General features: G+C 42.8%; 1 protein-coding gene across 5 annotated transcripts in view; it reads left to right on the top strand.

The window, feature by feature from the left end:
- The window catches only part of LOC129714836 (disco-interacting protein 2 homolog C), a 540,592-nt gene that overhangs the window by 502,353 nt on the left and 23,964 nt on the right, over positions 1–14,275 (top strand). For all 5 annotated transcript variants that reach the window (XM_055664689.1, XM_055664698.1, XM_055664678.1 and 2 more), the window contains one exon: positions 8,087–8,148. In XM_055664689.1, the coding sequence (XP_055520664.1) occupies positions 8,087–8,148 (62 nt within the window). The remainder of the gene's footprint in view (positions 1–8,086; positions 8,149–14,275) is intronic.

The raw sequence follows: 14,275 nt of genomic DNA, 5'->3' as shown, positions 1-14,275 counted from the left end.
AAGAAATTTTCAGTTATTATAGATTGAAGCATTCTGAAACAAATATGAAACAATCTTACTTAGATGACTTGAAATTAAAGCATATAGTTAGTTAGTTAGTTACCTAATTGTAGCTAATTCCAAAATTCAATTACTAGATCTAAACATCTATCCATTTCTTAAGAATAGATTAACATTTTTAAATAGCCTAAGTGTCCAAATAACAGTCACACAAGAATTCAGAATATAACATAATTTTTAAATCTCATTGTCATGGATTTATAGGCCAAATGGAAGGAATTTAATGTTTAATACCTGTAAATTAATGGCAATTTAAATCGGCTTGCGAGTGGGATTTTCTGGAACGGGACCATTTGGTACGTTGAGGTTGCAGTGAATTTAGTCCCTCATATCGGCAGCAAATACACTGCCAGTTCTTCGGGGAAAAAGATCACTGTTTCGCAACTTAAAATGGGAATTAAATGCATCTTAAGAAACACTTTTATACATAAAAATAAACTACTTTCTTTTATCTGTCCCCTACACAAAATCCGGCCCCGTTGTCGGCATTGACGGCTTCAGAAGCTGATTTTAAAATCACTCCAGCGATTAACTTGTATGGAGAATTTTTTAAAAACACACAGAACGGCCGTCGGAACGATTCTTTAGCAACATTTTGCACTCCAACAAATATAATCCAGGACCAGATCGGAGAAAAACCCCGTTTTAACCCCGCCCCCCCTCAAACGCGCTAAAATCGCGCACACGGCCAGTGGCAGAATTGCAGAGCTGCTGAAGGTAAGTATTGTAACATACCTAGGTACAGTGCCATCTATGTGAGTGAATTCAGGACGCATATTTAATCACAGTTGGCATGTTGGCATTTAAACGCTTACGTTGGCATTCACCGGCAAAGTTTGAGTTGAAGAGTCGCTGCACAGTTTGTTGAAACTATCTCTGAACTAAAACCTCCTGAACAAACCACCTCAGCCCTAAACTCTGAAGGCTCCTCTTTCTACTTGTGAATGTTCCCATTTTCAACAGTTTTTCGCCATCATAATTTTGAATAGAATTGTCAATTGGTGCTGAAATCGGAGCACATTTTACTGCCTATTGCAAGAAAACAAACCATTTGAAAATTATTCACTTTCAAATTTGCAGAAAGCAGCGAGTTTGTAATTTTGCCAACCTGGGTCAGAAATGAGACGTATAAATAAAGAACTGCGCATGTTGGATACATGAGCCAGACAAAATACGTCAGTGGGTCAGGTCAGGCAGCACGTAGAGACGATGTTTCGGATCGGGACCCTTTAGAAATGTTTTGTGAGGTCCAGGTTTACTAACCAGACACAGTAGTGGAGTGATACAGCACATAAACAGGCCATTCGGCCCAACTCATTCATGCCCACCAAGGTGCCCCAGCAATACTAGTCCCATTTGTCCATGCCTGGACCATATCTCCCTCGACCTTTAGTATCCATGTACCTGTCTAAATATCTTTTAAATGTCATTATTGGACCTGCCTCAATTACTTCCTCTGGGGGAAAAAAAGACACAATGTGCTGCAGATCTGTCTGAAGAAGAGTCTCGACCCGAAATATTACCTATAGATGTTCTCTGTATATGCTGTCTGATTCACTCCAGCATTCTGTGTCATTATTTGAAAAGTAACATCGGTACTTCCTGGGGTCTACTTTCTCTGCCAACTCGTTCCAAATACACACCACAGTGTATTAAAATAAGTTGCCTCTCAGGTTCCTATTAAATCTTTGTCTTCTCACTTGAAACAAGCCCTCTCGTTCTTGGTTCCCAGCGGACTAGACTCTGTGCATACACTTCAATGAGATCACCCCTCAGCCTCCTGCTTGCCCAACCTCTCCCTCTAGCTCAGGCCTTTCAGTCCTGGCATCGTCCTCGTAAATCTTCTCTGCACTTTTTCAAGCTGAATGGCATATTTCCTCAAAAGAATTATACTGGCAACCTTGATATGTCCTATGACAAGTTGCTTCCTTGACCAAGTCCATTTAAAAAAAAACACATATAAATCATGGAGTGATTGAATTCTTCATCTTGTAGTTATGTGATGTAGAAGCAAATTAAAACTATTATATATGCAGGTCATAGAGTCATGCAGGAAGATTGCTCCCGATGTTGGGGAAGTCCAGGACAAGGGGTCACAGCTTAAGGATAAGGGGGAAATCCTTTAAAACCGAGATGAGAAGAACTTTTTTCACACAGAGAGTGGTGAATCTCTGTAACTCTCTGCCGCAGAGGGTAGTCGAGGCCAGTTCATTGGCTATATTTAAGAGGGAGTTAGATGTGGCCCTTGTGGTTAAGGGGATCAGAAGGTATGGAGAGAAGGCAGGTACGGGATACTGAGTTGGATGATCAGCCATGATCATATTGAATGGCGGTGCAGGCTCGAAGGGCCGAATGGCCTACTCCTGCATCTAATTTCTATGTTTCTATGTTTCTATACAGCATGGAAACAGGCCCTTCAGCCCAACTTACCCACGCCAACCAACATGTCCCATCTACTCTACTCCCACCAGCCCATAATCCGCTAAACCTATGCTATCCATGAACCTGTCCAAATGTCTCTTAAATGTTATGATACTGCCTTAATTACCTCCTCCGGCAGTTTGTTCCATATACCCACCATCCTTTGTGTAAAAAAAGTGACCTCTTGTAAAAAGTGTTCTCCTTGTTCTCGATAACCTTACTCTGGACAAGAGACTGTGTGTGTCCACCTGATTTATTCCTCTCATGATTTTGTACAACACCATAAGATTACCCCTTACCCAACTGCGCTCCAAGGAATAAAGTCCTACCCTGCTGAACCAATCCCCATAGCTCAGGCAGTCCTGGCAACATCCTCGTAAATCTTCTCTGCACCCTTTCCAGTTTTCTATAACACGGTGCCCAGAACTGAACACAATACAATGTGCCCTCACCAATGTCTTGTACAACCGTAACAGTTGTGAATCTGTGGAATTCTCTGCCACAGAAGGCAGTGGAGTCCAATTCACTGGATGGTTTTCAAAAGAGTTGGATTTAGCTCTTGGGGCTAAGGGAATCAAGGGATATGGGGAAAAAGCCAGAACAGGTACTGATTTTGGATGATCAGCCATGATCATATTGAATGGCGGTGCTGACTCGAAGGGCCGAATGGCCTACTCCTGCACCTATTTTCTGTTTCTAACATGACCTCCAACTTCTATACAAAATACTCTGACTGATGAAGGCAAATGTGCCAGAAGCCTATTTAACCACCCTATGATGCCACTTTCATGGAACGATGTCCCTACACTGCTAGATTCCTCTGGTCTACAACACTCCCCCCAGAGGCCGTGTATGTCCCTCCCTTGTTAGACTTCCCAAAATGCAATACCTCACATTTCTCTGTATTAAATTCCATCAACCATTCCTCAGCCCACCTGCCCAACCGATCAAGATCCAGGTGGAAATGTTGACATCCATCTTCACTATCTACAATGCCAGCCACTTTTGTGCCATCTGCAAACTTGCTAACCATGCCTTGCACGTTCTCATCCAAATCATTGATATAGATGACAAACAGCAATGGGCCCAGCAGTGAATCCTGAGGCACACCAGTAGTTACAGGCCTCCAGACCAAAAAAAACAACCTTCCACCATCACCCTCTGCTTCCTTCCATGAAGCCAATTTTCTATCCATTCAGCTATCTTTTTTTCAATTTTGTTTAGAGAATCAGTGCAGAAATAAGCCCTTAGACCCACCGAACCTGCGCTGACCAGCGACCCCCACATGCTAACATTATCCTACACACACTGGGGGTCATTTACAATTATACCAAGCTATTTAGCCTATAAAACCTGAACCTTTTTATGTGAGGGAGGAAACCGGATATCCTAGAGAAAACCAATGCAGGTCATGGGGAGAATGCACAAGCTCCATACAGATAAGCAACCATCGTCAGAATCAAACCTAGGTCTCTGGCACTGTAAGGCAGCAACTCTACCGCTGAATCACTGTGCTGCCCTATCTCTATGTAGCTCTCCTTGGATCCCATGCCATCTAACCTTCCAGAGCAGCCTACCATGCAGAGCCTTGTCAAAAGCCTTGCTGAAATCCACATGTATACATACGTTCATAGCTCTGCCGTCATCAACCTTTTTGGTCGCATCTTCTAAAAGCTGATCAGTATATATTTTAAACCTGGGATATGAATGTGACTTTTAGTTTTTAATTTAAGAGCAAATAAGATGCTGGGAAGGTGATAACAGCATGTTTGCGACTTTAATGCTATTTAAATATTGAACTCTCTTGTAAGTTTTGTTGTCTGGACCTGAGGATTATAGCAAGCCTATCATGTCTCTGAAACTATGAGTGGTTCTAGAGTCCCATGAAGTAGGCATGCAGGTGCAGCAGGCAGTGAAGAAAGCAAATGGTATGTTAGCATTCATAGCAAAAGGACTTGAGTATAAGAGCAGGGTGGTTCTACTGCAGTTGTACAGGGTCTTGGTGAGACCACACATGGAGTATTGCATACAGTTTTGGTCTCCTAATCCGAGGAAAGACATTCTTGCCATAGAGGGAGTACAGGGAGGTTCACCAGACTGATTCCTGGGATGTCAGGACTTTCATATGAAGAAAGACTGGATAGACTCGGCTTGTACACGCTAGAATTTAGAAGATTGATGGGGGATCTTATAGAAACTTACAAAATTCTTAAGGGGTTGGACAGGCTAGATGCAGGAAGATTATTCCCGATGTTGGGGAAGTTCAGAACTAGGGGTCACAGTTTAAGGATAAGAGGGAAATCTTTTAGGACCGAGAAGAGAAAATAATTTTTTACACACAGAGTGGTGAATCTGTGGAATTCTCTGCCACAGAAGGTAGTTGAGGCCAGTTCATTGGCTATATTTAAGAGGGAGTTAGATGTGGCTAAAGGGATCAGGGGGTATGGAGAGAAGGCAGGTATGGGATACTGAGTTGGTTGATCAGCCATGATCATATCGAATGGCGGTGCAGGCTCGAAGGGCCAAATGGCCTACTCCTGCACCTATTTTCTATGTTTCTATGCAGGGCAGACTTCCCAAAACTGGCTGATTTCCTTTCATGAGAATATCAGTAACTAGATGGGGTTTCAAGACGATCTGGTAGGTTTGTGGTTCCCATTATTGAAGCTAGTTTTCTAATAACTGCAGATTTAATATCTTGCTCTCCAGACTCTTTCACGAGCGGTTTAACCACAACCCTGTCCCTTATTACATGTTCTCATCATTTTGAGTCTCACTGCACAGCCGGGTATAATAGGAAATGTGTAGGAAGGAACTGCAGATGCTGGTTTACATCGCAGATTGGACGCAAAATGTTGGAGTAACTCAGTGGGACAGGCAGCATCTCTGGAGAGAAGGAATAGGTGATGTTTCAGACTCATTTTGTGTCTATCTTAGGTAAAATAGGAACATCCTTACTCTATCCGATCAAGCTGATGCTGTGAAGATGAAACAAAATGATTTGGATGTCCAAGTTAAGGGCCTTCACAACCTAATTCACGGCCTTTCTACTCGTGGACATTTTTCATCAGGCTAGAAAAATACTGTGACCTACTTGATGCCACGAGTACCTACGACTAACATCACGACCCACCTACGACCTCATGACGACCATACTGCGAGTATGCGTCAAGGGCAAACTCGGCAGAGGTCGTGAATTAGGTCGTGAAAGTGGGACAGGCCCTTTACTCGCCAAGGTGCTGTCACCTCGTGTCAGAAGGGTCATTGGAGATAGGAAAGGCTGAGGAGCTGAATCATAGCCCCACGGATACCATGGGGAAGTGAATAAGAAATCAAGCAAAGCTCTTGGCAATTAAACCTGCTACCGCAACACAACTGGGCATTAAACTCCATCCAATCCATCTGTGAATGTTAGTTTCAGATTTCATTGTGGCCTTTATTAAGTTTAACGGTGCTCAGCCTGTACTCCCTGGAGTTTAGAAGGATGAAGGGGTGCCTTATTAAAACTTACCGAATAGTGAAAGGCCTGGATAGAGTGGATGTGGAGAGAATATTTCTACTGGTGGGAGAGTGCAGTACCAGAGGGCATAACCTCAGAATAAAAGGATGTACCATTAGAAAGGAGATGATGAGAAGTTTCTTTAGTTAGAGGGCGGTGAATCTGTGCAATTCATTGCCGCCGATGGCTGTGGAGGCTATCTTTGAGTATTTTTAAGGTGGAGAATAACAGATACATAATTGGTAAGGGTTATGGGGAGAAGGCAGGAGAATTGGGTTGAGAGGGAAAGATAGATCAGCCATGTTTCAATGGTGGAGTAGTCTCAATTGCTGAATGGCCTATATCTGCTCCTAGACCTATGAACATGAAGTTGTTCCCAATAAAGTAATGAGCAAATGCTACTATATTAAAATTTGCTTCCATTTATTGGATTTTTTGTTTCCTAAACAAAAGCAGAGAATGTTATTAACAGTCATAAAATTACTTGTGGATGGAGTTCCCCCAGACAAGTGTTTTTGAATTTTGTTCAAGCTCTCACATGTGGACAGTTGTATGTTCTCATATGTTCCCTCATTCTCACAGGTAAAGTGACATTAGTCAAGTTTTGTATCTGTATCCATCATGTAATCAATCATGTATCTGCCAATGTTGTCAAGCTGGAGAGGGTACAGAGAAGATGTTGCCACGTCGAGAGGGTCTGAGCTATAGGGAGAGGTTGAGCAGGCATGGACGTTATTCGTTGGAGGATGAGGGATGATCTTATTAAGGTGTATAAAATCATGAGAGGAATAGATCGGGTAGATGCACAGAGTCTCTTGCCCAGAGTAGCTGAATCGAGGATCAGAGGACATAGGTTTAAGGTGAAAGGGGAAAAGATTTAATAGGGATCTGAGGGGTAACCTTTTCCACACAAAAAGGAGTGGTGGGCATATGGAACAAGCTGCCAGAGGAGGTAGTTGAGACTGGGACTATCCCAACATTTAACAAACAGTTAGACAGGTACATGGATAGGATGGGTTTGGAGGGATATGGACCAATTCTGGGCAGGTGGGACAAGTGTAGCTGGGGCATGTTGGCTGAAAGGGCCTGTTTCCACATTGTAACCTCCTCCTCCTTTTCCCTTTCTTGTCCCCGCCCACCCCCGTCCCCGATCAGTCTGAAGAAGGGTTTCGGCCCGAAACGTTGCCTATTTCCTTCGCTCCATAGATGCTGCTGCACCCGCTGAGTTTCTCCAGCTTTTTTGTGTAACCCCCGTATCAATATGACTATTCTGCTCAGTTAATATTTGACCATATTGGCAACTTTGTTTTTTCATTTCATGAATGAACCAGATGTCCATGACATCTGGCTTGGACCAAATGTTTTATAAGATGTCGTGCGTTGTTACATTGTACAATAAACAGTTTATTATCTTGCATTTGATTACGAGTGGCTTTAGAACAGTTTTGAAATGGCACACAAAATGCATTTACTTTTAGCAAATGGATTTCCAAAGATCCTGTTGTGATGTAACTTATTCTTGCTCTAATAAAGACATTAAGTTGGCTTAAGCAGTATGGGAAGTTTATCCTTTACCACATCCTTACACTGTTTTGATGCAGTTAATAATTGAGCTTGCACAGAGTGCTTTTCATTGCTGCCGTTGCACATTGAGCATGTTCTCTGAATTGGCCATCGTGCAGGTTACTGCTTGCGCCAAGTAGTGCCATACATTTGTCTTGATATTTATTACGTCATTTTCCTGCATGAATTTAGTTAATTGCTTTTGTCAGAGTGTAATCTTGGCATTGTTTGCATAGTTTGTGTTTGCAGGTTTTGTGGGCAATTGAGAAATTAAAACCGTTGCATTCACATTAACTATGCATGAATTGGCAATTAGTATGTTAATTGAGGATAGTTTAAAAACATCAAATCTATATTTCAACCTGTAAAACAAAATTATGGAAATTGTGCCTTTTCTACACTTGCATTAATGAATAAGTAAAAACAATATTTATTGATAAAACTGTTGCATTGAAGGTTTAATCTAAGCTGGCTTCATTGTGAAGAAATACTCTGCTCTTTTACAGTCCTCTTTTCCTAACTGTTTCATGCTGTTGATTACAGGGTACATCGGGACCTGATCCTACAACTGTTTATGTGGATATGAGAGCACTGAGGCACGACAGGTAATTGAAGCAATCGTAACCACATATTTTCATGGGGCATTAACTTTTTCCCACAGGTACGCAATAGCATTGGACAGGCCTACAGTATGTATGCTCATATCCAGCTGCCAGGAGAAAGTTGTACAGACATGTTAAGGCAGCTGAGTGTTACGTCAATTCCAAAATGACATAACCAGCACAGTGTAACACTGCAAAGTAAATTAATTTAAGGTGGACATTTTATCATCTATGTCCGCCTACATACTTGCATGGGAATTTAAAGATATGACATTTTTTTCTGTAAAACATTGGCGAATGGGTAGTCGCTTGCGTCTCCGGCTGGGTAACGGATGCTATGATATTGCCGGCTCTGTCACAATGCTCTGTGTATTTGTGCTTTTCTTTATTGAAGTGTGCAAGAGGTGAAATGGAATTGTGCTGAAGGGAACTTTAGTGGGGTAGAGTTTCCAAAGCCGATTTTCCTGAAGCTGGTGGTCTGGCACCTCCATCAAAATTACGAGGGCGCACTCGATCATTTAGTTGAACAATGCAGGCAGGAAAAATGCAACCATTATTATAAGGTAGCATGGCACTTGAAAATTGCAATAGGATTTGGCAAGAATCAATATGAATTTATGAAAGGGAGATTGCAATGTTAGCTTTTTTCAGATTTAGATAGAGTAAACCAGTAGATGTACTGTATTTAGACTAAGAATGCCTTTGTTAAGGAGTGCAGGAAGGAAATACAGATGCTGGTTTACATGGAAGATAGACACAAAATGCTGGAGTAACTCAGCGGGACAGGCAGCATCTCTGGATTGAAGGAATAGATGACATTTCGGGTCGAAACCCTTCTTCAGACTAAGAGTCAGGCCATGTCTGAGATAATGAGGGGGAAAAATAACCATGTAAAAATGGGGAATAATTTGGAGTATGGATTGCTTAAAGAACAGAAAATGGAATAGGGGGGTTGCATGTAAGGTCACTGGGTCATAGGACTTAACGCACGGAGCCACTCAATCCATCTGGAGGACATCCGTATATGTTATTAATGCAAGAAACGCGTTCTTTCCTACCTGTTAAAAACCTCCAAAATGTTGAATTTTTGCGCTGAAAAAAATAGTGGAAGTCGGGGTTGGTGTGAGAGACATGTACCCAACTTTAGAATTCCAAAAGTGAAGCGAAATTAAGGTAAAGAGAAACGAGAGCTGAAGGGGTAACAGCAGCTAAAGTGCTTAGCGAACATATCGGAATTGAAAATATTGGGAATTATCGCGTTTGGTCACTGCATTTCACCAACAGTAAGGCATTATTTGTGGTTTTTCTTGATTCCTTTGGTTTCTAAAAAGTCTCAGAAGTGATAAATCTGGCTGTAAATTTTTCTTCAGATGCGTTTTCATTTTGTATGTAAAAACCCACTTGAGAACCATGGGCGATTAAAAAAAGTTACAGCCAGTTTTATCACTTCTGAAACTTTTTAGATGCCATAGGAATCAAGAAAAAACACAAAAATGCCTTAGTTGATGAAATGCAATGAGCAAACGGCCAATGTTCGCCAAGCACTCTGGCTGTTGTTGTCCCTTCTGCTCTCGTTTCTATCTACCATCATTTCTCCTCACTTTTGGAATTCTGAAGTAGGCTAAATGTCTCTCACGCTTATCCCGATTTCCATAATTATTTACAGCGCATAAATTGACAATTTTGGCGGGTTTTAACGGGCCCGCTACGCTGGAAACAATGGTAAGTGCCTACCTGCAGTTCATCGCGTGTACTCCACTTGGCGTAACGTAGCAACAGTACGGGTCATGGGTCGTGACCCGACTGGCGTGAAACCTCCCTATAGAAATAAATATGATTTGTTTTTGTGTTCATGTACTGTAACAATTGGTCATGATTGATCTTTGATCATGTTCATGATCTTTATCAATGATTTGAATAAGGGAACCATGCGTAATATCTTCAAGTTTGCTGACGATACAAAGCTGGGTGCACATGACGGCTGTGAAGAGGATGCAGCGAAGCTTCACAGGGATCTAGTGAGATCTCTGTGGACAGGCAAAAACGTGGCAGATGGAATATTATGAGCATTCACATTGGTAGAAACTGCAGAAAACTTAATTTTAATATTCAAAGGATCTGAGTGCCCTTGATAAACGATCATTAAAAGTTTTCAAGAAGGAACTGCAGATGCTGGTTAAAAGTTAACTTGCAGGTTCAGCAAGCAGTTGGGAAACTAAACAGAAGCTTGCCCTTCATTGTCGTGACGTGGGAAACTGAGTGGTCATCTTACCCCAATTACGAGAGATACCTGTAATATTGTATCTGGGTCTCGGCTCCCTACCTAAGGAAAGATATGTTTGTGATAGAAGGAGTGCTGCAAAAGTTCACAAAATTGATCCTTGGGAAAGGTTGATGTCCTATTAAACGATAGAACTGTACTCTTGAGTCTGAATGTATTATAAAGATTTGTTTTTACTTCAAACAGATAACAACACAAAAGTTAGTAACACAGCAGTAAAATCTTTATTTCACCCAGGTGGGCGTGGCAGTCAACTCTCACAGTATGTAAAATACAGACTATAGAGTATCCCCACACACAGAGGTAATGTTCAATCAGATATATGTATACCCCAATAATCAGCAATTCAACAATTCTTTATATTACAGAGCATTGTACAGCCTCTTGCCTGTTAGGATTGACAGGTTCTTCTGATAGAGGAAAGGTTAGCCCACATATGGTTATTGCTGAAGGAGCTACGTTTTACAGATTCAAGCACTCTTGTTTTTTGACCTTGTTGATCTATTGTTTGTACATTGCAATCTGTAGAGTAGAGGGAAAGAAAAGTTGTTTGAACATTTTTCTGATTGTTTATATCATAGAACAAGAATATTGTGTCATTGTGCTGAAATCTCGCTTGGGTTATAGAAGAAAGGCAAAACATTTATGTTATTGTGCAGAACTCTCACTACTGTAGTAGGAGAAAGGTTAAGCATCCATTTTATTGCTCCTAAATCTACAGCTGAATCCATTTTGTAACTTTTAAATCTTTAAACTTTCTCAGTATGAGAGGGGAACTCATTGAAACCTAATGAGATTTGCCAGGGTAAATGTGGAGTCGATGTTTCCACAAGCCCGGGTTCTAAATAATTGGGTTACAATCTCAAAAAAAAGTGTTGGTTCCTCAGGACTGAAATGAGAAATAAAATGCTTCAGTCGGTGGAGTTCTGCAAACAGAAGAACTGTGGGCACCCAGTCAGTTTATTCAATACAGAGAGGATATATGCAGTATTTTACCCAAATAAGGGGAATCTAGAACCAGAACATATTCATTTAAGGTGAGTGGGGAAAGATTAAATAGAAAATAGAAACCCGAGGGGCATTTCTTTTTGGAACAAGCTGCCAGAGGAGGTACTGAGGCAGGTACAGGTGCACAACCTTTTATCCGAAAGCCTTGGGACCAGACACTTGTCGGATTTCGGACATTTTCGGATTTCCGAATGGAAGATTTTTAGCGTAGATTAGGTAGGTAGCGCGGGCGGCTTGAAAAGTCTGGAGCGACTGCCTCCTCCCCGGAGACCGGGGAATCATTGTAAATCATTGCATAAATGTTAGTCAGTTAGTTTGGAGGGATTTTATGTGGTGGTGGGGTGGGAGAAACTTTAGGGGGAAACTTTAATTCTTAGTCCCCTACCTGGTCGGCGACTCCCAACATCGCGGAGCTGGGGGCTCCGTCCGGCCGCGGGCGGCGCCGGTTGTAGCTCCGACCCCGGCAACTCGACCCCTGGCTGCGAGGCGCTCCAAATCCAGCTCCGCCCGCGGCCCCAGCTCCGCGAATGTTGGGAGAAGGCGGCCTCCGCGCCCTGGAGCTTACCGCACAGCGACCCGGTAAGGCATTGCCCGCTCCCCGCTGGTATCCCAGCGCTGCGACGCCGCCGACTCCCAACATTTGCGGAGCTGGGGTGGGGGGGCGTCCGGCCGCGGGCGGCGGTGGATTTGGAGCGCCTCGCAGCCAGGGGTAGAGTTGCCGGGGTCGGAGCTACAATCGGCGCCGCCCGCAGCCCCAGCTGTATGTTGAGCGGCCACAGCGCTGCGGAGCTTACTGCACGGCGACCCGGTAAGGCATTGACCGCTCCCCGTCTCTCCGACCAGATAGGGGACTAAAATTAAAGTTTACCCCCCCACATAAAAGCCCTCCAAACTAACTGACTAACATTTAAGCAATGATTTACAGATGTTTAAGTGTCTCCCCGGTCTCCGGGGAGGAGGCAGCCACTACAGTAGTACAGACCTGGGTTGACCGTGGGTCGTTTCGGGTCAAGTTTGGCGCCAAACGCGAGCTTTGGTGTGCCGATGACATTCTGGAAAAAATGGCCGGTTTTCGGAGGTTTTCGGTAACCGGAACACCGGATAAAAGGTTGTGCACCTGTACTATCACAATGTTTAAAATATTTTTGGACAGGTGCATGGACGGGATAGGTTTAGAAGGATATGGGCCAAATACACACAGGTGGAACTAGTTTAGATAGGGCAGGTTGGTCGGCTTGGGCATATTGGGCCGAAAGGCCTGTTTCCGCACTATACAACTCTAAGACTGAAAGTGTCAATAGAAGCAATCGCCTGTCAAATCCAAGGGCAACTGAGGTGAAGTTAAAGAGACAAAGTTGTCTGAAAGGTTACATGGAAACAGTTTATTTTTCCACTATAAAACTGTTGTTTTTGTCTTTTTATAATCCAGCTTTTTTTCTGCTAGTCCATTTCTAAAGTAATCTTAAGTAGTTTTCTCATTCCCGATGAAAATCAGGATTTTGGTTGCAACCACTTAGACCCGTGTAATGTAAATTGTGTTCCATAATTCATCGATCACATATCCAATTTAAATTATAGGAGGACACATAGCAGTGATAATTGCTCGTTTCTAAGCTTCCCACCCCAGTTTAGTTTCAGAAAAACACTGAATCAAGCACAAATCAATTAAACTTTATTTTACCAAAAGCGAGTCACAGATCACACACTGTACCTATCCCCACCGCGGGTTCGATCCTGTGTCTATCTGTTCAAGCCCTCTAGGCCTCGCACGGACAGAGGCACTCCAGAAGGGTTCACAGTCTCGAGCGTTCCTCTAGAAGATCGACCCTGAGCCTCGTGACCACGGACTTTTATATTCCCTGCGTACTGGAGAGCTGAACCACACAGGGGTGGTCTCTTAATCACCCAATTACAAATATCGATTAACCCCATACATAACAGGCATTCCCCAAACCCAATAATACAACAATTCAATACATTGTATTCACGACGGACTTCGAGATGAAGTCAACTTGGAAACATTTACCCTGATTAACAGAACTCTCAGACAAGGCTTAGCACCCCATCCATAAACATTAGGCAGAGGCAGACTCTGCAAAATGATTTACAAGCTATTTACAAAGCCCTGGTCTGGTTTGCAGCCACCCAATCCATTTCATGCATTTAGTACCTGATTGCAAGGCTTCCCATTCTTTGCTTGTGAATTGTATCTAAGTTCCAGACTCCCTGGCACCTCTCTCAGCCTGTCCCAGCTCTGTAGAGAGCAATCCTAATTTGACCAAATCTCCCAGCAAACTCTGAAACTTAACCCCATTTTGAAGTCCTGACTGGTCCAATTTAGCCAGGATTAACAGCAGAACTACCTGTATTACAGATCTGATTAGTCACAAGTTATGGATTACATACTGTTCATAAAATGCTTTTAGAGTGTTACTTATAAAACTTTATCAGGTTACCACTCTTCGATACATTAAGGAGGGTTTCATCACACACATAGCCTCAGAATCAAAGAATGTTCCTTTAGGAAGGAGAGGAGGAGGAATTTCTTTAGTCAGAGGGTGGTGAATCTGTGGAATTTGTGGCCACAGAAGACTGTGGAGGCCTAGTCAGAGGATATATTGAAGGCAGAGATAGATGGATTATTGATTAGTACGGGGGTCAAGGATTCAGGGGAGAAGGCAGGAGAATGGGGTTAGCAGGGAAAAATAGATAGATTAGCCATGATTGAATGGTGGAATAGACTTGATGGGCCGAATGGCCTCATTCTGCTCCTATCACATGAGTGTATAACTGCTTGGCTGCCACTGGTTCATGGATGGTTTTGCAGTTCATTACACAAAC

This window comes from Leucoraja erinacea, chromosome 2, assembly GCF_028641065.1.
Source record: "Leucoraja erinacea ecotype New England chromosome 2, Leri_hhj_1, whole genome shotgun sequence".
Classification (NCBI taxonomy): domain Eukaryota; kingdom Metazoa; phylum Chordata; class Chondrichthyes; order Rajiformes; family Rajidae; genus Leucoraja; species Leucoraja erinaceus.
Note: the sequence above shows the minus strand (reverse complement) of the source record. Positions and strands in the feature narration are given on the sequence as shown.